This window comes from Monocercomonoides exilis (assembly GCF_001643675.1).
Source record: "Monocercomonoides exilis strain PA203 chromosome Unknown scaffold58-502437, whole genome shotgun sequence".
Classification (NCBI taxonomy): Eukaryota; Preaxostyla; order Oxymonadida; family Polymastigidae; genus Monocercomonoides; species Monocercomonoides exilis.
In genome coordinates this window covers 162,501-181,751 of record NW_027150603.1, presented here as the reverse complement: position 1 = coordinate 181,751, position 19,251 = coordinate 162,501, and the positions used below count along the sequence as shown (strand labels likewise).

At 36.3% G+C, this 19,251-nt stretch overlaps 4 protein-coding genes across 4 annotated transcripts in view; 2 read left to right on the top strand and 2 right to left on the bottom strand.

The window, feature by feature from the left end:
• Positions 1 to 976: 976 nt before the first annotated feature.
• MONOS_10342 (putative von Willebrand factor type A domain) lies at positions 977 to 8,423 on the top strand (the record flags this gene model as incomplete). Its single annotated transcript, XM_067862785.1, has 10 exons — positions 977 to 1,210; positions 1,270 to 1,547; positions 1,607 to 1,738; positions 1,863 to 2,011; positions 2,172 to 3,752; positions 3,985 to 6,495; positions 6,661 to 6,815; positions 6,933 to 7,829; positions 7,991 to 8,173; positions 8,292 to 8,423. 10 exons carry the CDS (start codon positions 977 to 979, stop codon positions 8,421 to 8,423), a joined length of 6,252 nt encoding a protein of 2,083 aa, XP_067719862.1.
• A 264-nt stretch (positions 8,424 to 8,687) lies between these two features.
• MONOS_10341 (uncharacterized protein) lies at positions 8,688 to 12,921 on the bottom strand (the record flags this gene model as incomplete). Its single annotated transcript, XM_067862784.1, has 2 exons — positions 8,688 to 12,506; positions 12,639 to 12,921. The coding sequence occupies 2 exons, from the start codon at positions 12,919 to 12,921 to the stop codon at positions 8,866 to 8,868; spliced, it is 3,924 nt and encodes a 1,307-aa protein (XP_067719861.1). The 3' UTR covers positions 8,688 to 8,865.
• Positions 12,922 to 13,903: 982 nt separating this feature from the next.
• Positions 13,904 to 17,415, bottom strand: MONOS_10340 (uncharacterized protein). The gene is made up of 3 exons (XM_067862783.1): positions 17,347 to 17,415; positions 16,433 to 17,148; positions 13,904 to 16,242 (listed from the first exon to the last, which is right to left on the bottom strand). Exons 1-3 carry the CDS (start codon positions 17,389 to 17,391, stop codon positions 14,115 to 14,117), a joined length of 2,889 nt encoding a protein of 962 aa, XP_067719860.1. The 5' UTR covers positions 17,392 to 17,415; the 3' UTR covers positions 13,904 to 14,114.
• A 461-nt stretch (positions 17,416 to 17,876) lies between these two features.
• Positions 17,877 to 19,251, top strand: part of MONOS_10339 (putative Protein kinase domain) — a gene marked incomplete at both ends in the record, with an annotated part of 6,808 nt that continues 5,433 nt past the window's right edge. Inside the window, 4 exons of the mRNA XM_067862781.1 lie at positions 17,877 to 18,041; positions 18,104 to 18,360; positions 18,490 to 18,606; positions 18,884 to 19,006. Coding sequence (XP_067719859.1) covers positions 17,877 to 18,041; positions 18,104 to 18,360; positions 18,490 to 18,606; positions 18,884 to 19,006 — 662 coding nt within the window. The remainder of the gene's footprint in view (positions 18,042 to 18,103; positions 18,361 to 18,489; positions 18,607 to 18,883; positions 19,007 to 19,251) is intronic.

The window sequence follows — 19,251 nt, the reverse complement described above, 5'->3', positions numbered from 1 at the left end:
AAATGATAAATTTTCAACCAAAACAATGAAATGCTTCAGTTTGCAAACTGTGCTTTTTTCTAGCTCGACTTTTGATTCCAATTGCTTTCGAATTTTTTCTGCAATTTTCTGTCCCTTTGCTGTTCTCAGCTGATATAAGCTGCTTTCATCATTTGTAAATACGAGATTACTTCGCACATCTCTTCCTTTTTCCGTTAAAGTCCAAAAAACACCTCTAATATCTGCAATGTCTGATGGTAATTCAAAGAACAACTCTGGATTTTCAGAAAGTTGAATTGGAATGTTCAACTCCCAAGCGTTGAATGCTATTACAATAAACGAATATCAATGATAAATGATAATATCTTTTGTGCAAAAGTGAAGCAAACGTTGACGAAAATGACAGATTCTGTCCCAGTTACAGCGAATAAATTCGAGAATTTCATCAATACTTACAAATTGCTTTTGCAGATGTGTTTGTGAAGGATCAACAAAGATCTCGTGCTGTAAGATTACATTAAACATTGCAACTCTGACAATTTCGATCCTAATTATTACGTAAGCATTTGCAAATTAAACTGTTCCAAATATATTTAAAATTCAAACCAATTTGGTTTCAGCAATTCAAATTCTATCTTGCTTGAAGGATGACAATCCGAGCATATAAAATGATAACTTGCATCACCAGGCAAAAGTTTCGCTTCGATATTTACTCCTTGGACCAGTAGCCTGCAATTTGCACAAATTAGCTCCATTGATGCAGGTGAAATTGGGACGGATCAAGCTAAAAAATTGTTTCGAAGAAATCAATTCAAATACAAAATTATTGAAATTAAAAACACGGATTTTAGACGGAATAGTGCATTATAATAAATATAAGCCAAAAAATTTTTGTTTACGAATGCAGTTATACTTGAATTTACAGCGATGAAGAAGTTACTAAGGTGCGTTTAGCTGTTCATTAGTTGGTTTAATTATTCTATCAAACACTCTAATAATGTTATTTGATGAACCTCCTGGAAAACCAGCATCTAGTCCTTTTCTTCTTTCGACACCTTCTCTAAAAAATCCAACTAGCGATAAATCTGCCTTGTCTTTATCTTATTCAACGTTTCCATGCCCTACACCTGGTCAAGCATTTCTTTGTGCATCTATTGATGCACCAGTGAACTTAGAGTCAATGTCTAACCGGCTTCCATTAGATATTATTGCACTTGTTGACACATCTCAAGTTTGACGAATTTTTATAAATTTCCTTTTTAAGTGTATGCCTTTCAAACGAAATTACAGAGTATGACAAGCAATAGTTTGTATCTTCCAAATAGAAGTAAGTTTGCACGCGTAAAAACGTGCGTTGAAACAACTGTCCAATCTCTTCAGCAAACAGATAGATTTGGAATGATTGTGTTTGGGACATCGCAACACATATTGTTTGGACTAACAGAAATGACTGATGGGGCTAAACAATATGCATCAAAAATTCTTCAAAAAGATTTTGAAATTCCACAAGGTGGAACAGATATTCTGGGTGCAATGAAAGTTGCGTTAGATGAATTATTTAAAAAGAGGTTTGTAGCTGGGTCATGACTTGATTTACTGTTGATTATTATTTTGAAATTTTCTTTAGCACTTCAACTCGCGAAGCACGTTCATGTATAGTTCTTTTATTTACTGATGGAGTTGATACTTTCATCAGACCTCAGACGATGTTTCATGGGCAGCGTTCTGTTGTTATCCAGCCAACATTTCAATCATTAAAGTTTGCATTTGCATTTTTAATGATTCGACTGAAAATTGAAAAAATTTAATATTTTTATTGAAAAAAATTTGAACTTTTATGTAAATTTTTTTGTTCTGTAATGTCAATGTGCGATAATTCACAGCGAACGAGTTGACGAGCTTCTAAGTGAATATCCAAGAGATTTCCTGTCTGTTTACACATTTGGGTTCGGCCAAAAGCACGACGATGTTCTTTTGAGTGCTTTGGCAGCGCACGGAAATGGTGGCTATTATTTCATAGAAAACGAAGCAGGTTTGAAAGTTTTTAATAAAAATAAAATTTTTCATTGATTTTTATGAATATTTTCATTTGTTTTTTTTCCTTATTTTTCAATTATTTCTGATGATAAATAAATTGATAAATTGATAATATTCCGAATCAACTTCAAAACCCAACCTTATTTGCATTTCAGACTTCTCTGAAGATCTTGCTGATTGCCTTTCTCGCTGCCTTTCTGTCTCTGCAGCTGGAATCAAATGCACTCTCACACTCAACAACTCTTCTAATTACGCTGTCAATTCTTCTTCTCTTAGAAAGTTGGATGATTCACAAGAAACCTCTGACAATAAAAGCTTAAAATCAGAAGAAGATGGAGAAAATGAATCAGATAAACAACAAAATCCTTCTCAAACTTCTTCTTCTTCTTCATTTCCTTCTTCTTCTTCTCGTGTCAAGATTGACTCACTAATTTCAATGCATCAGTCTTCGCAAAACGGCTCTGTCGTGTTTATTCCCAATATGATTCCAGAAACAAACCAGAAAGTCATCTGGAAGCTGAAGAGAATTGAACAAGAAAATGCTCAACAGAACAATAAAGTGAATTCATCATCATCTTCTTCTTCTTCTTCAGTTAATGAAGCAGATAATAAGGAGAACAATGCGAATGAAGGATCTGCTTCTTCTTCTGCTTCTTCCTCTTCCTCTGCCTCTTCTTCTTCTGTTCCAATTTCATCTCCATCTTCTTCATCCCAATCATCTTCATTCAAAATAACCTCAATCAAACAAACTCCTTCTTCAAAGAATTCTCAAAGCAAAATTCAAACAGAAACCAAAGAAGCTCCAAAAAATAGCGTTTCTGTCATTCAAAACGATGATGATGAGCCAGATTTGATTGAATTGACACCAAAAGAATCTTCCGCTGCTGCAAATGCTAATGCTAATGTTGTTGATTCGACATCAGATGAAAATGATGAAATCGACTCAGAGAAGAATTCTTATGAGAATGCGACAAGTTCTTCTGATCAGTCAGCTTCTTCTTCTTCTTCTTCTTCTTCCTCTTTTTTATCCCCATCCGCCGCATCTTCATCGCCTTCTTCCTCTTCCTCACCATCATCACCATCATCTGATTCCTCTAAATCTTCCTCTTCCTCTTCTTCTTCCTCTTCTTCTTCTCCATCCAGATTCGAAGTACATGACCCTTCATTCACTTCTGCCTCTCCTTTTGTTGTGATTCGCACTCCTCTTTCAACAGAGCTATCAACATCAGCTGATGCTTCTTCTTCTTCTTCTTCTTCTTCTCCAAATCTGATTGTGGATTCATCATATTCAATTGGCAATAATTCTTCTTCTTCTGCCTCTTCTTCTTCTTCTCCTTGTATTAATTCATCATCATCATCATCATCTTCTTCTTCTTCTTCTTCTTCTTCTTCTTCTTCAATCACTTCCACAAACCCCAAAATTGTCACTGGAACAATCAAACTTGATTATTATTCAGTTCATACTCGCAAGCTTGAAAGCATCTCATTGCCATTCAAAGTCAAGATCCCTCTTCTTCCGTCAGAATTGAAACATAAAGCGAATTCAAGTGGAGAAGAAGAAGAAGAAGAAAGCGATGAAGAAGATGAAGATGAGGAAAACTTGTTTTCTCCTTCAATTTCAAAAGAATTGGAGCAAATGCTGTCGGTTCAGCGGTTTGTTGACTCCACAAAGAATTCGTTTGATAAGTCCACGCCTGGTGAGAAAGTTGGGGATAGAGCATCGAAGCTGTCACAATGTATGCCTTTTTATATTTTTATTTTATTTTATTTTATTTTATTTTATTTTAATAATTTTGATTTATTATCTCTTTTATGATTTATTTTTTTTTTTTTTGTTTGTTTTTTCCTATTTTTCAAAAATAATGCTCATTTATTTATCTTCAATTGACTTTATTTATTATTTTTGAATATTCGTTCTTTCCTATTTATAAAAATTAAATAATAAATAAAATAAATAAATCACTTCAGTTTCTCGTCTCCGCGCCAAATTCGGACGCACAAACATCCCCTCTTCACTCGAAGACACTCGTTCTTCTCTTCAAACCTTGTTTTCTGATGCCATTTCGATCATGCAGAGCTCTTCTGCCTCAAACGGAGCTGGAGGTGGCAGCACCGTAGTTCGTTTGGAAATGCCGCCACACCCACAAATGGCTTCAGGAATGAGAGACGGGGGAAGAAGAAACGGGGTTGGCTTTGCAAGCACACTGCGTGATGGAGCGGGGGGCAAAGAGCAAAAAGGGAAGCTGGGTAAGTTTGGGGCAGGCGCAGGAGCAGGGAATGGCACGCCTTTGCAGACGAGCGTGGGCCACACAACAATCTCCGACCAAGGATCAATGATCAAAATGGTGAATGACCTTGTCTCCATCCGCATTGAATCGATCACGAACAAAGTGGCAGACTCACTGGGGATGGAGGAGAAGAGGCAGAAGATGATGGAGGCGACAAATGACTTCGTGCACCGCCTGAGCGCATTGAATGACCACTACGACGCGACGGTGCAGTGCAAAGTGGAAGAAGCTGAGGGGATATTGGAGCAGATGAGAAGGCTGCTGAAGGAAACAGAGGAAGATCACTATCAGGTGAGGCGGCAGAAGAACGCAGTGGAGATGATCAGGGCAGAGCTGGAGCAGCTGCGGTCGCAGGTGCAGTTTAACGTGGATGTGAGCGGGATTGTGCGGAGGGAGACGGAGCAGGATGCGAAGGAGAGCATGAGAAACAGCAACAGCAATGGCAATAGCAGCAGGCAGAGGGAGAAGAAGGAGAAAGAGAGAAAGGAAGGAAGGGGGATAGACTCAAATGAGCTTGACGACTCGAATAACTCAAATGACTCGCACTCAGACGATTTAGCCGAGTCATCGGCGCTTCTGCGGCCCACCACACACGCCAGCACGAACAGAAAGACACCCAAGCGCGGTGGAAAGGACAAAAGCCGGTCTCAAAAGCTTCAGTCAGGCTCGGTTTATCTGAATTCTCTGGACTCTTCCAGCAGGAAATCGCCTTTGTCTGCCGCAGACACTGCGTCACTGGCTTCGTCGACGCTGTACCAGGCGAAAGGGATGCTGCCAGAGGAATTTCAGTCAAACGGAGGAAGCAGCAGTAGTAGCACAAGAAACAAGAATAGCACCTCTTCATTTTCGAGTAATCGCAAGTCTCCTCTGCTGTCTCCACTGTCAAGCACCTCAAAAAGCTTCAGCGATGCAAAGTCTTCTTTCTCTTCTTCTTCCTCAGTATTCTCCTTTGGAAGGCCCAACAAGTACTTTTGGATGTTCATCGCATCTATCATTGTGATGGCGGTGTTTGTGGTTGGCCTGAGTGTGATGAACGGGATTATGCTGTTTGGCGGGGTGTTTCCCACGTTTTCGCACTCAGTGAAGATGAAAGGCGTGCTCAGAGTCAACACTGAAGACGACCTGCCGGCGATTGAGATTCGGCCGTCGCCAGACACAAACAGCTACATTCAGGTGCATTCGCCGAAAATTCCTGTGAAGACACCGAGAAATGCGAAGCAGTGGTTGAATAAAAGGAAAATTGAAGCTGATTTGAATGAAGGATCAATGAAAAAGCTAACAGAAGAGAAAAGGGAGAAGATTTTGAATACTCCTCTATCTGAACTAACAGTTGATGATCTATTAGGACAAGAAAAGATGTTTTCAACACAATCATCATCTTCTTCTTCAGAAATGTTCAAAGTTACAAAACCGGAAGATGCTGCTTCTGCTTCTTCTTCTTCATTCGCTGAGCAGATAATGCCTGTTTCAGACAACGCATCACCAGCCAGGGCAACTGCTTTGCTGTTTGAAATAAGCAACTTGGGTGTTTACGCTCCCACAATGCGGAATGAGTTATCTTCAGTGGACCATTTGGAAGTGAATTCGTCTGTCTCATTTTTGGGTGATAACATCAAATTCGGGAAGATGCAGATTGATGGAAGTACTTCGACGATTAAGACAACAGACGCTCCGATTGTGTTTGAGGCGCTTCCAGCCACACCTGAATCATCTTTGTCATCATCATCATCATTATCAACATCTTCTTCTTCTTCTTCTTCAGAAACTAACACAAATGATTCCAAAGATAATGTCAATGGAAATACCAATACCAAAGTCTCAGAAGAACCCGATACAACTCCTCGTATTGTGTTCCGTGGGGCGATCGATGCCTCAGACTCAGACATCACAAACGTGCGGAGCATCCACGTTGCTTCATTCAGCACAAATTCTTTGAATGTGCCCCTCACATCCACACTAGCGAATGTGGTGTCGCAGTCCATTCAATCAGCTGATGTGACGGCAGATGACCTGGAAGTGACTGGAAACACGTGGGTGAGAGGGGGATGTGAGGTGGCGGGGTCGATGACAGCGAGGGAAGGAGTGAGGATCGGCTCAGCATCGAGTGAGACGGTGGATGTGATGGGAAATAGGATCAAAGCGTCGGATGCGTTTGGGATTGAGGCGAAAGGAACTGTTTCTGTATCAACTGGTTTGGTGATGGAGTAGGGGTTTTCATTTGATTTTGGGCTTTATTTGAAAAAAATGCATTTATTTTTTTATTTTCCTGCTTGTGAATATCTTCTTTTTAATGCTTATTTTTCTTTTTCTTTTCTTTTATTTTTTCCTTTTTTTTATTTTTTCTTCTCTTTTTCAGAACACACCCAATTCGCTCTTCATGATGCCTTTGCATCAGTAAATGCCCCACTTTTCATTCAATCTGCTGCGATTGGCGAGGATAGCAACGGCAATACTGTGATCACTCCTCAAAGTGACACATCTTCATTGATCGCTGAGACAGACAGGCTTTTGGTTTGAATTGAGGAATATTTTATTTTCCTTTTAAATTTTATTTCTTTTATTCATTTTTTTGTATTTTCCAATATTATTTATCCTTTTCTTTCTAATTTTCAAATAAAAATTAAACAGACTGATTCAATTATCATAGAAAGCAACACCATCTCCACAATCGCCCCGTCCCAGCGCAGAAAGAAGCACACCTCCCGCAAGGACACATCCGCTTCCAATGAAAATTCTGATCCCAATGCTCATCCTTCACTCGCCATTGGCAACGACCTCCAAGTGAAAACAGGGGTGGTTGCATTAGGCCCCTCTCCTGATCCCTCACAGGGTGATACAGTTGCCATTGTGAGGGATGCGATGTATCCACGCGAGATGATTCTGGATGCGAATCGAGTGGATATACTGTCTCTGGAGTCGGAAGAGGCGAATAACGAGCCACTGCTGGTGGTTGGGTTCGAAGAGAGCGCAGTCAAAGGAGGAAGAAAAGAAGAAGGGGGAATTGAAGGAGAAACAGAAGAAGAACGCATTTTGCGTGTTTTGCAGTCAGTTGTGAAAAAAGACGTTGAAAGAGATGTGAGGAAGAGGAAATCTGAGCAGTTGGCTCGGCTGATTGAGGAAGCAGCAGAAATACACAAGAAACAGCAGAACAGAAAATTGGCAAGGGATTCTTTGAAGGAAAGCGCAAAGGACGAAGAAGAGAAGAAAGAAGAAGAAGAAATGAGAATAATAAAGACGCTTGTTCAATTGACGAAAGAAAGCAAAGAAGGAGCAGAAGGAGAAGAAGAAGAAGATGATGATGATGAAGATGATTTTGATCTTTCAGAGATATTCGACAAGTTCTCTTCCAAAGCCTCGAACGACGATCCTATTCGCTCGCTCCCGTTCAAATCTGTGTTTGGAGGAGTGAATTCGATCTTTGCACAGGGAAGGGTTGTGCAAGAGGGTGGTAAGTTGCAGACTTCTATTGTTCACTGCGAAGGATCCCCGAAGTTTGTGCATGTTGTACTGAAAACAAGTGAAATGGTATGCAAATTTCATTTATTTTTTGCATTTTAAAAAAATGTTACATTTTCATTTTAAAAAATAAATTAATAAATCATTATGTTTTTCGATAAATAAATAAATTGATTCAAAACTTATTTCTTTTCTTTTCTTTTCTTTCTTTCTTTCTTTTTTCTTAATAGCCAATCAGCAATTCATTTGCCATTGTCCGTGTGACTTCTGGTGTTGGCTTTGCAAATGCGATGTTTTCGATTGGAAAGCCTCAGCCAGAATGGGCAAACGAGAATACTTGTGATGCTCTTTCACACTCTGAGAATATTGTTGCACAGTATTGCAGAAATGGAAATCCTGTTTTTGTGTTAGATGTTTGTGATATCTTTATTTTTTTTAACTTAAACAAATTGTTTATATATTTTATTCATTTTTTTCCATACTCTTCTATTTTCTTTCTTTATTCATCTAATTAATCTCACTTTTTATCAGAACACCGTAACTAACCTTGAATCTTTCCCTGTGTGGATTGAAGTTTTCCTTCCTGAATTGAAAGAGACGCTTGTTACACTTAATGTTGAAACCATTTCCTCAGATAGCCCGCGGCCACTTGCGGATGAATAGAATTTTATTCCACATCTCATTCGGCGATTTTTTTTATTTTTTTAATTTTTTAATTAGAATTGTTGATTATTTTTTTTTTTTTTGTTTCTTTTTTATTAAATCAACATCATTATTAAACTCCCGTCAGCTAAAGATTCACTGAATCTGTTTGTTCTTAGCATCTCATTAAAGATATTGAAACAACCAGTCTTTTTCTTTTTGTTATTTTTGATAAATTGAGTTTAACACCAAAAGAAAATAAGAAATTGAACAAATTTGCAGAAATTACTCTTCATGTAATATTTTCCTTTAAAAAAAAATTATAGAAATTGTAAAAAAGTTGGATTAAACCAACGAACAAATAATCAAATATCAAAGGAATGAAATTTGTAAAAAATTAAAAGAAAGAAAGAAAAATTAAAAAACATAAAAATACATGTAAAAATACTACAACGATGAGCTCTCAAATAAAATCCTCGTCATCTTCTTCGAAGTTTGGTTCTTGAACATCGCTCGGAATTGATTCAGTTGGCAGTAGTTGTGATGTGTCAGATATTAGATTTGATCTGTTCACCGAAAACACACCACTGTCAACACACGCTTTCCCTGTTTTCTTTTTCCTTCGCTTCCATTTTGAAGCAATAATAAATGAAAGAATGATAATGCAAACAATAACAAAAACAACTGAAACAGCAATAGAAACAACTATTTTCGTGGGGAAATGAGGAGTATCTCTTGGAGTGATACTAAATAATCGAATAGGATTACTTGTCATGTTTTTCAATGGATTCGCACCCCAACACACAATTGCAGCAGCAGCATTTGGATGCTCATATTGTATTCTGGACATTGTTTTTTGCCCTATTACGCCGACTGCAGCAGTAGAGCCCTGAAACTCTGTTAAAGTTCCATCTATAATGAATTCTGTTGGCTGCTTGGAGTATTCCACAAATGAGAATGTCATGTTGCAAGGGAGGATATTATTTCCAACGAAGTGTAGAAAGCAAGTACCATTTTGTGAATCAAATGTCATGTTTGACAGTGACGGGTGGGCAAAAAAGATCTCTTCTGTTGAAAAAGCACCGCTAAATGTACATCCTTCATTAACAATCCACAGAGAATCATCAGTCGCTGAAGTGGTTACATTAACAAAATCAATTGAAGCGTTGTCACGACACACAATGTTCCGTGATATGAGCATGTCATTTTCGGTGGCTGAATTGTTCAAAAACTGACACGATGTGATATTTGCTGTTCCTCCTTGGATAATAAATGCTCCAACAGAAAAACCAGAAATCTGTACATTATCCACGATTGATGTGCAGTTTTTCATTTGAATAATGGAAGTGTTCCAAAGGCATATAGAATCTGCTGCTTCTTCTTCTTCTTCTTCTTTCCATCTTTCTATTCCATTCCTAATTACTTCCTGGTTACTTTTTAATGATTGAGGAATTGATTCACTACGTTTAACTTTGTCTGTCAATTGCAATTTGCTGCATGATGTTCCCTGTGATAATCGTTGATTCATAATTTGTGAGTATTTTAATTGAAAGCTGACATTTGAAGCTAAGATAAGTGAACCAGAAATCTTTGGAACACTGCAGTTAGAGACAAAGAGATCGGAAATATCCAAATATATTTGATAAATGGCGAAATTATTATTTTTGCAATACACAAACAGAGGATTTTCTTGTTGAGAAAGAAGCTTGATGTTTGACAGTTTGATTTCTTTCATTGAAAAGCTGGTGTTGGAATAGGTTTTTGGAAAATCTAAAAATATAAGAGTGGAATTGCTTAAAGAAAGGTTTGTAAAAGCAATGTTTTTCATGTTTATATCTTGTATGCTATTGTCGTTGTCAAATCTGGAAACGCTCATCAATGAAAAACTTTTATCAGATTGTCTGCGAAAGAGACTGTAACGAAAAGAAGAAATGGAATCTTCCATCGAAGAATATATTGGAAAGTCTGCAATTGATGGTTGATTGTTATTATGGACAGATTGAACAATTGAGGTTTCATTCAGTTCTATAGAAGAAAATGTAATATTTCTCATGGTAATGCTAGTATTGAAGTAGAATAAAAAAAGAGGCTTATTGACTGTGAAATCAATAAACCTTATGTCATGTAATGTCAGTTGAGTCTCAAAAACGCTCAACAAAATGATCCCCAAATACTGCTTTTCATTAGACGAAAGCCGTTGAAAGTCAAAATTCATCGAACTGCTTTCAATCTGCTGAAAAGTTGATGATGATATGTTAGTTGGTCCATTCACAAAAAATATTGATTCGTCATTTTGCAATTTGCATGAATCAAACAAAAAATACAATGAGGAAAAGACAACATTTTCGCTGCATGTTAAAACATTAGTCGTAATCATAGTATTGTTGAAAATGAAATAGCTGTTCTCATCAGAAAACGATGATATTTCTGTGTTAATCAATTGTGAAGATCTACCAATGCTTGCATTCCCAATAATCAGCAATCGGCCTAAGGTCGTGTGATTGACATGTGTGCTAGCAACATCCATCGTCTTGCATGGAAGCTTTAATGAACCACATTTCTCTTCATCAGATGCATTTTCGTGTGTTGATGAAGTGAAAATTGTCTCAGCCTCATAGCAAATTATTTGTGGAAGAAGATTCACAATATCTAGTTTATTTTTCAGCCGCCCCATGAAGCTGTTTGCTTCATTGACGCTGCAATGAGAATATTCGAAAGATATTGTACTGCTATTAATTTGGGTGAATGAATCGCATATTATAAAAATGTCATTGGCACAATTTGCCAAATTGTCCTGGAAGATCATGCTTTTCAGCAAAGGAGTCGCATGCAAGTTATCACATGTGCAGAAAAGTGCTCCACCTCGGCCGAATTCTGTTTGCTCTGCTTCGCATTCTTGGAAAGCGGTATGTTTCAATGAAATATCTCCATAAAAATTTGTTAAAAGGTCCATAGCTCCTCCGCTATTCGAAGATGTTGCCTTTATCGACTTAAATGTTGAATTGGCACAAACAAACTGCAAAGGCGAAGAATCTGCTTTTGTTTGATTTATTTTGACTATTGCAGATTGCGATTTTCGAGTGCTAATGTCATTGAATACAGCTAGTGCTAGCATAAGATTATAATGCTTTCCTCTTAATGAAATCAGTGGAGATTCAGAAAATGAAAAGTGGCTGATAGTTGAGTCACTAATTGAAAGACCAGCATTATATATGACAAACATTGGATTATAAAAGAATGTTGTTGTCATCGCACCGGATGATGATTCAGCGTTTGGGCCAGTCAGATTGAAGCTGCTGAATGATAAAAACACGTTCTTATCACTAAAAATTGAATGCTGATAGCAGAATGAAACCATCGAATCGACTTGTGATTTGCCAAAATAGAAAGAGGCATACATCATTACAAGTTCTGTTCCAAATAAGCTGAAGACACTTTCTTGTTCCTGTAAACGAGAGTGGATTTCTATTGGTTTAACTCCTTTGTATACCATGAATGTTATTCTCTCTTGGAAGAAAAGAAGCTGAGATTTTATTGGTGCAACATCACCAATTATATACAAAGAAGTTTCATATTCGCATCTCCCATTTAATGCTGGTTCTAGTGACGCACACGGAAGGGACTGTAGCATTCCGCAAGCAGGTGAATCAATTGCATCTTCACCTCCAATGTAGAAGAATGTGACGTTTTTCAGCCAAGAACTGACGTCTGTAACTGCATTTTTTTGAAGCAATATTGCATCGCCATCTCTTTTGCCGAACCAGCACGAATGATCACAAGGTTTAAAATCTCCAACAGGATTCCATACGCCAACAGCATCCCAGAAGAGCACATTAATGCGAGGTTTATCACTGAGTTGCGAGCAATTGCACATAAATTGTAATTGACTCATAAATTCTGAGTTGAAAGCACGGAAAGATCCAAAGGCTGCTTCATTATCTTCGTTTCTGTCATTATTTGTTGGAGTAATATCATCAAATAATTCTTTTTCTCTCGAATTATAATCCAGTTCCTTGTTGTGTTTAAAAGCCACATAGTAAAAATGGAAATGACTCGCCGTAAATTCATTGAAGACGTTGCTGAGCTGAAAGACTATCGACATCCCTACAGAAGCATCGCATAAATGAAAAATTGTATTCCTTAATTGAATGAATTTATTGTCATCATCACAAAAAAGACAGCAGCCGCCACCAAATGAATGCACCGTGTTATTGCATTTGCAGTTGTAAAATATACAATTTTGAGTAACAGTCATCTCAATCATCTCTGCCGCCTCCATATTTTCGCTTTTGTGCTGCTTCAATTTCGTCTTCTCGAAGCTAAAAAACATTCCTCCTCCGCATTTACCTGCTCTGCATCTCATGAAACTTCCTTTATCGAACGTGGCCTGACCATCAATTCTGTCTGCAAAGATTCCTCCTCCGCATCCTCCTTGCCACGTAGCATGGCACATCAGGAAAGAAGAGTTTTCGCAGACGAAATTAATTGCTCCACGCAAAAAAACAGCCCCTCCAGCCATTTCGCAGAAGCACTCATTGAACGAACAAAACTGAAGCTTCAAAGAAGATGTTGCTGATAATTGCTCTTGAACAAAGCAAATTGCTCCACCACACAATGATGTATCAGTTGCATTTGAAGTTGAAGGGAAAAATGAACCATCATAATCTGGATGGCATGTTAAAAATTCGTCATAGATGAATTCATACGAATTTGATTTGGATAGAATTTGCTGTGATGTAATAACTTTTGGTTTTATTGAATTGTGTATACATAGCTTATATGTATTGTTAAATGTATTCAAACTATTTGAATGTGCATTTATGGAATGGACAATTCCTCCATAAAAAACATCACAAACCGTGAAAAATGAACAGCAAGAAATAGTGGCCGAAGAAATGCAATCGTTTGGCACATTTTTAGAACGAGGGTGTATGGAGATGTTTGTGAATTGATTGTGTTCAAGTGAATTTAATGAAATGAATTGAGAAGATAAAAATGGTGTGGATGATAAAATAAAGGAAGAAAACATTGAATGTGAAATGCACAAGGAACCTGAATGAGTTTCAAAAGAAGATTTTGAAGATGATATTAACGGTATAACATTAGTTGAAGGGTCTTTCAGAGTAAGCGTTAAATTATTTAATTCTATTGATCCATCTGTTGTAAAAAAAGGACTGGTACAGAGTTCAGTTAAAATTAACAACGCACATGAATGCATGGTAAACTTTGAATTATAATCATAATTAGAAACTGGTTTGCTGTTCTGATAAATGATGAGCAACTTATAAAACTGAACTGAAGAATTAGAAAGTAAAAATGTGTTCTTAATTGAACTAAAATGGGGTGAATCCGAATAAATAAATTTTCCTTTGTTTTGTTTTAAAGCTCTGTCCAAATTTACATTGTGTTTTGATAAATTTGCATCATTTGAGCGAGTTTCAAACATAAGTTTAAGTTTTTGTGGGGTTTCATCACTAAAAAGATGCTTGTCTGAAAAATCAATTGAGATGCATCGATGCAATGTTAAAATAAATGCAATGAGCATAAAATATATGTTACACATGTAAAAAACAACATAAAGAATAATTCATAAAGAAAATTATGGGCTACTAAAAAATCTGAAAGTTAAAAATAGGAGAAAAATTATTAATACAATATTCGATTTTTTCACACATTAATAAAATAATACAGACTATTAACAAATAAAAGTTTTCATAATTTAAAAGAAAATGGATTATCTTCATCTTCAAATTCTATTTTTTCAAGAACATTTTTTTCTAATAAATCTTCATCCTTCTTTTTGCTATTTTCTGAATTGTGCGGATCATCAAAGTCTTTCAAAATAATTTCATCCGTTGCACCTTCTATTTGTTGCTTAATTGATTTTGAGGGAAAGGAAGGATTATTCTTCAACAATGTGAATGACCGATCGTTTTCTTCAGAAGAAAGTGGTTTTTCCTGCAAATCAGATAAAATTTGGGTAGTTTTTGAATCATCTTCCGTTTTTCTGTCAAAATTTTGCGTCAAATGCGGAATTTCCTTTGTTTGTGACTTTCTGTCGGTTGAAAGTTCGCAAGCAGTACATTTCATTTTGTGTGAATAGTAACCAAATACATCCTTTTCTTCTGTTAATTCGTTGTTTTTCATTAAATTTTCAAATTTATCTGCTATTTCTTCTTCTGTTGAAAGAGAAGTTGAATTGAGCTTTTCAAAAGAAATATCGCATTCTTTATCATCTTTATCATCTTTGTTGTTTTTCTCTTCTTTTTCATCTTTTCTTTCTTTCTTATCTTTCGTTTCATTTTTGTCTTTTTTGTCTTTCTTTTCATTCTTTCCATTTGTTATTTCCATTTGTTCTTCCTCAATATCCTCCATTAAAATCTCATTAACAACACATTCTGATTCAGATATGTCACTTTTATTCGATTTCTTCTTCTTTTTCTTTTTCTTCTTCTTCTTCTTATTTGTTTTAATATTTTCTCCTTCATCTTCCGTTGATTTTTTTGCTTCGCTTTCTTCGTTCTCTTCGAATTGTTTTTGATTTTCTTCTTCCTCCTCCTCTTTTGCTTTCAACTCATTCATCTTCCTCCTCCTCTTCTTCTTCTTCTTTCTTTTCCTTTCATCCATTTCTATTTCCTTCACGTTATCATCATCTTCTTCTTCTTCTTCTTCCACTTTAAATGAACATATCTTTTCACCCGCTGCCAACCTGTTCATTCCAGACGCTGCTGACATCGAATACGAATAAGGTGTGTCTGATTTGTCAACATCTTCGTACAACATCATCTTCTGCCCTCCTCTTCCATTTCCTTCTCTTCCTTCTCTTCCTCTTCCTTTTATTCCTTCTCCTCTTCTTTCCCCTCTTCCTCCTTCCCCTCCTTCCCCTTCCCTTCCTTCCCTTCCTTCTTCCCTTTCTCCTTCCTCCTTCAGCAACCTCTCAATAATCTCCCTCCTCTTCCTCGGCTCCGCCACCCTCCACCCTCCATTCGCCTGGATCGTCACACATTGTACCTCTCTTTCTCTCCTCGCCAGTTCTCTTTCTCTCTCCTGTATCATCGCCCTCATCTGCTCCAGCTGCCTCTGCATCTTCTCCCTCTCGCGGAAATGCCTCAGCTTCGTCTCTGTTTTCGTCTGGAACAGAACTGCCGATTGAGAACGTAGTCTTTCTATCTCTGTGTCTTTGGCGTCTGGTGGGAGGAAAGAGTGGAGAGGGACAAGAACCGAGTGGGGGAGATGAGAAGGGAGAGGACTGTTGGATGAGGATGAGGAAGAGGAAGAAGAAGAGGAAGAGGAGGAGGAGGAAGAATGAGTGAAGGATGAAGATGTTGGTGTTGGGGTTTTTGAGGAAGGATACGAAAGAGCATGCTGTTTGCGTTGTGGTGCGCGTGTGTGGAAGGAAGACAATGTGTTGATGACAGACGGAGGAAGAGAGGAAATAAAAGAGGTGGCTGTGTTGAAAGAGGAAGGTGAAGTGGAGGAAGAGGAGGAGGAGAAAGAAGAGGGAGAGGAAGAAGACGATGAGTTTGAAAATGAGCGAAATGTGGTTGAAATGGGATATGGTGAAGAAGAAGAAGTAGTCGAAGAACCAGGTTTATCACTGATCTGACTCACAATCTGTATTATTTCTCCAATTGCATTCTTCTGCTTCTCCGAAACGGCTGATGAATCCGATGAAGGAGATTTTGGTTCGCTTTCGGTCAGAAACACTTTGTTTGTGCTGTCCTCTTCTTCTCCTTCTCCTTCTCCTTCTCTTTCGTCCTTTGAAGATTCGAATGCTTCTGCTGCTATCTGCTTGACGGTTTCGAGGCCATCACGGGTCTGCTTCAATGTCTGTTGTAATCTGGGAAAAATAAAGAAAGAAAGAAAAGGTGGAAAGCAAATGAGAAAAAAAAATGTAAGGGATTGAGGAAATGAAAGAAAAATGACAAAAGATCATTTTTGATGGAATAAATGAAAAAAAAGATTGATGAATGCAATAAATGAAAATATCAAGTTAATTAAAATAACAGGAAAAATCTGATTCATCAAACTTCTCTTTTGCTTTTCCTTCCTTTCGCACCGCTTTGCTCAAATCGGCTGCTCTCTTCTGCACTTCTTTTTCTCTCATCTGCGTTGCCTTCAGCTCGCCTCTCAGGTGTCCCATCACAGAAGGAATGGACTCTGTGGCTTGTGCTTCTTTCAACAGCGCGTCTTCTTTCTGCTTCAGCAGCCTTTTTAATAACCTTGTTTCTTTCTCCAGTTCTTTAATCTTGTTTTCTTGTTCCTTTTTTTCATTCTCAAGCTCAATCACTTTTTCCACCTGAAATCCTGCTCTTTGAAGTTGGCGCTTCATTTGCTCGTTTTCTTTCTTTATTATTTTGTTTAATTTCACAATCATATCGTATTCTGCATCATTAACAGCTTCATAGTACATTTCAGATTCTGGCGTATCGGACCTTGTTGACACTGTCTTTAAAGGAGAAGAATTCATTGATTTTGCTTTTTCCTTTTGTGAATTTTTTGATTCAATATTTGTTGAACTGCTTGGAGAGCGAACTGGTGTTGGTTTGTTTTCTGAATTTGTTTTAAAGCTTTCGTTTTCAGCGCTCAAAAGTTCATTCGAATTTTGATTGATAGGATCTTGTACATTTTCGTTTATGCGTTCATATGACTCAGATTTAATCTCACTTAGTGATGATGATACATCTTTTGGACGAGATAAAGGTAAATCTGCATTTTCTGTTGTTAAAGGACTTGTTGAAAAATCCTAAAAAATAATTCAATGATAAACAAAAATCATAATCACAAAAGAAAAATGATGATATTATTAAAGATAATTTCAAAAAAATACATCTGAAATACATAAAAATACAATTATCAAACAATAAACAATTTTAAAAAAAATAATCATAAATTCTCATCTGTTGCACAAATTAAAATAAATTATGATTTATGTGTAGCATACATCATAATCACTTTCAATGTCTTCAAAAAAATCATCTTCATACATTCCAATAACTACTTGACTTAAAGTATGGGAAATTTGGTAAAGAAATTGTTGTTGTTTGTGAGAACAAATTTTGTTCAAATTGCATTTTTAAGATTAATACAAGTTTTTTCACAATAATCGAAACCCATACATAATTAGTCACTTTCTGAAGCAGAAATTCATTGTTGTTTTTTCACTTTATGAAGGTTGTTATTTTATAATTTTTTGATTTATAGGCAATATGTTGCATTATAATTTTTAATAAATTTGTTTTTTAGGAAGATGCTTCACAAAACAATAACCTACATAAAACAACAATTTTTCTCTCAGAAACATATCAAAATTGTTCTCCAAATTTTAAATACAAACATAAAATTGCAAATTTAGGACTGACTATAACTTCCCCTTCTCAGTGCTTGTCTTCTCAATGCAATGACAATATCAAAGGGGATTATATTTTTCATGTAGGCGATATAATTGACACATCAGAAATAAAAAATTCTTCGATGACCCTTCAATACAGAGTTGAAGAATTACTTGGAAAAGGTAGCTTTGGGCAAGTCTTAAGATGTTTGCGCCTTGATACACATGAAACATATGCAATAAAGGTGATAAAGAATACTCCTCAACATTTAAAGCACGCTGAATCGGAATGTGAAATTTTGCGAAAGGTTTGCTTATTTTTCATTTATGTAATTTGTGTTTATCTGTAAATTCATGAATTGTTTTTTAGCTGCGTTCTGTAGATCCAAATGGAGAGCACCATATTCTTTCCTTATGTAACAGCTTCACTTTTCATGGGCATCTCTGCCTTGTTCTGGAAATTCTTGGAGTGGATCTATACTGTGTGCTGAAGCAAACCAACTTTTCTGGATTTCCTATTCCTGTGGTGAGAAAAATTGTGATTCAATTAATTGATGCGTTGTGCGTGATGAAGAATGAAGGCATTGTACATAGTGACATCAAGCCTGAAAATATTTTGTTGGACAAGTGTGAACTTTTTTTTTTGTAGATTTTTTTGTTCATTTTTAATTTATTTATGAAAATTTCTTTATTTATATGTTTCATTCAATTCAAATAAATAAAAAATAAAATTTTATATTTTTTTATCAATTACAGATTTTTCCCATCAGTGAAAATAGCAGATTTTGGTTGTGCAACGTTGGAGGGTCGTTTGATGTTTTCGTACATTCAGAGCAGATATTATCGATCACCTGAAGTATTACTTGGACTTCCGTATGAAATTTTAGATTTTTGTATTTGATTTTCAATTTTCAATGGAATATTTTTTTTAATGATTGGATCCTTTTATTTATTCTAATATATATATTTATTATTATTCTCTTTTTGTTGAATACAAATTTTGTCTTTTAATCTTTTTTTTTCTCATTTTCATCATTGCAATTATAATTTTTATTTTATTCTATATAATCCATCATCTCTCTCTTTCTCTTTCTCTCTCTCTCTCTCTCTCTCTCTCTCTCTCTCTCTCTCTCTCTCTCTAATCAATCAGTTATGACTGTGGAATCGATATGTGGAGTGTTGGGTGTGTGGCTGCTGAGCTTCTGATAGGCCATCCTCTTTTTCCAGGCTGTGACGAACACGACATGGTCTATAGGATATTGAAGATGCTGGGGTTTGTGGAGAGAAAGAGAGGGAGAAGAAAGGGAAGAGAAGAGAAGAAACAAAAGAAATAAATAAATAAATAAATAAATAAAATGAAAAGAAAAAATAAAAGAAAAGAAAAGAAATAAAAATGAAAGAGAGAGAAAATATGAATTTTCGAATGAACTAATAATTTTATTTTTCATTCTTTTTCTTTTCATATTTATCACATTTTATTAATGTTTCTTTTTCTTTTCTTTTCTTTTTAAAAAAAAA

Coding starts and splice junctions, on each gene's coding strand:
- MONOS_10340 (XM_067862783.1), bottom strand. CDS start 17,391: ATGTATGAAGATGATTTTTTTGAAGACATTGAAAGTGATTATGAT. Junction 17,149..17,346: donor ACATTGAAAGTGATTATGAT/GTATGCTACACA, acceptor ATTATTTTTTAG/GATTTTTCAACAAGTCCTTT. Junction 16,243..16,432: donor GAAGGAAAAGCAAAAGAGAA/GTTTGATGAATC, acceptor TATTTTTCCCAG/ATTACAACAGACATTGAAGC.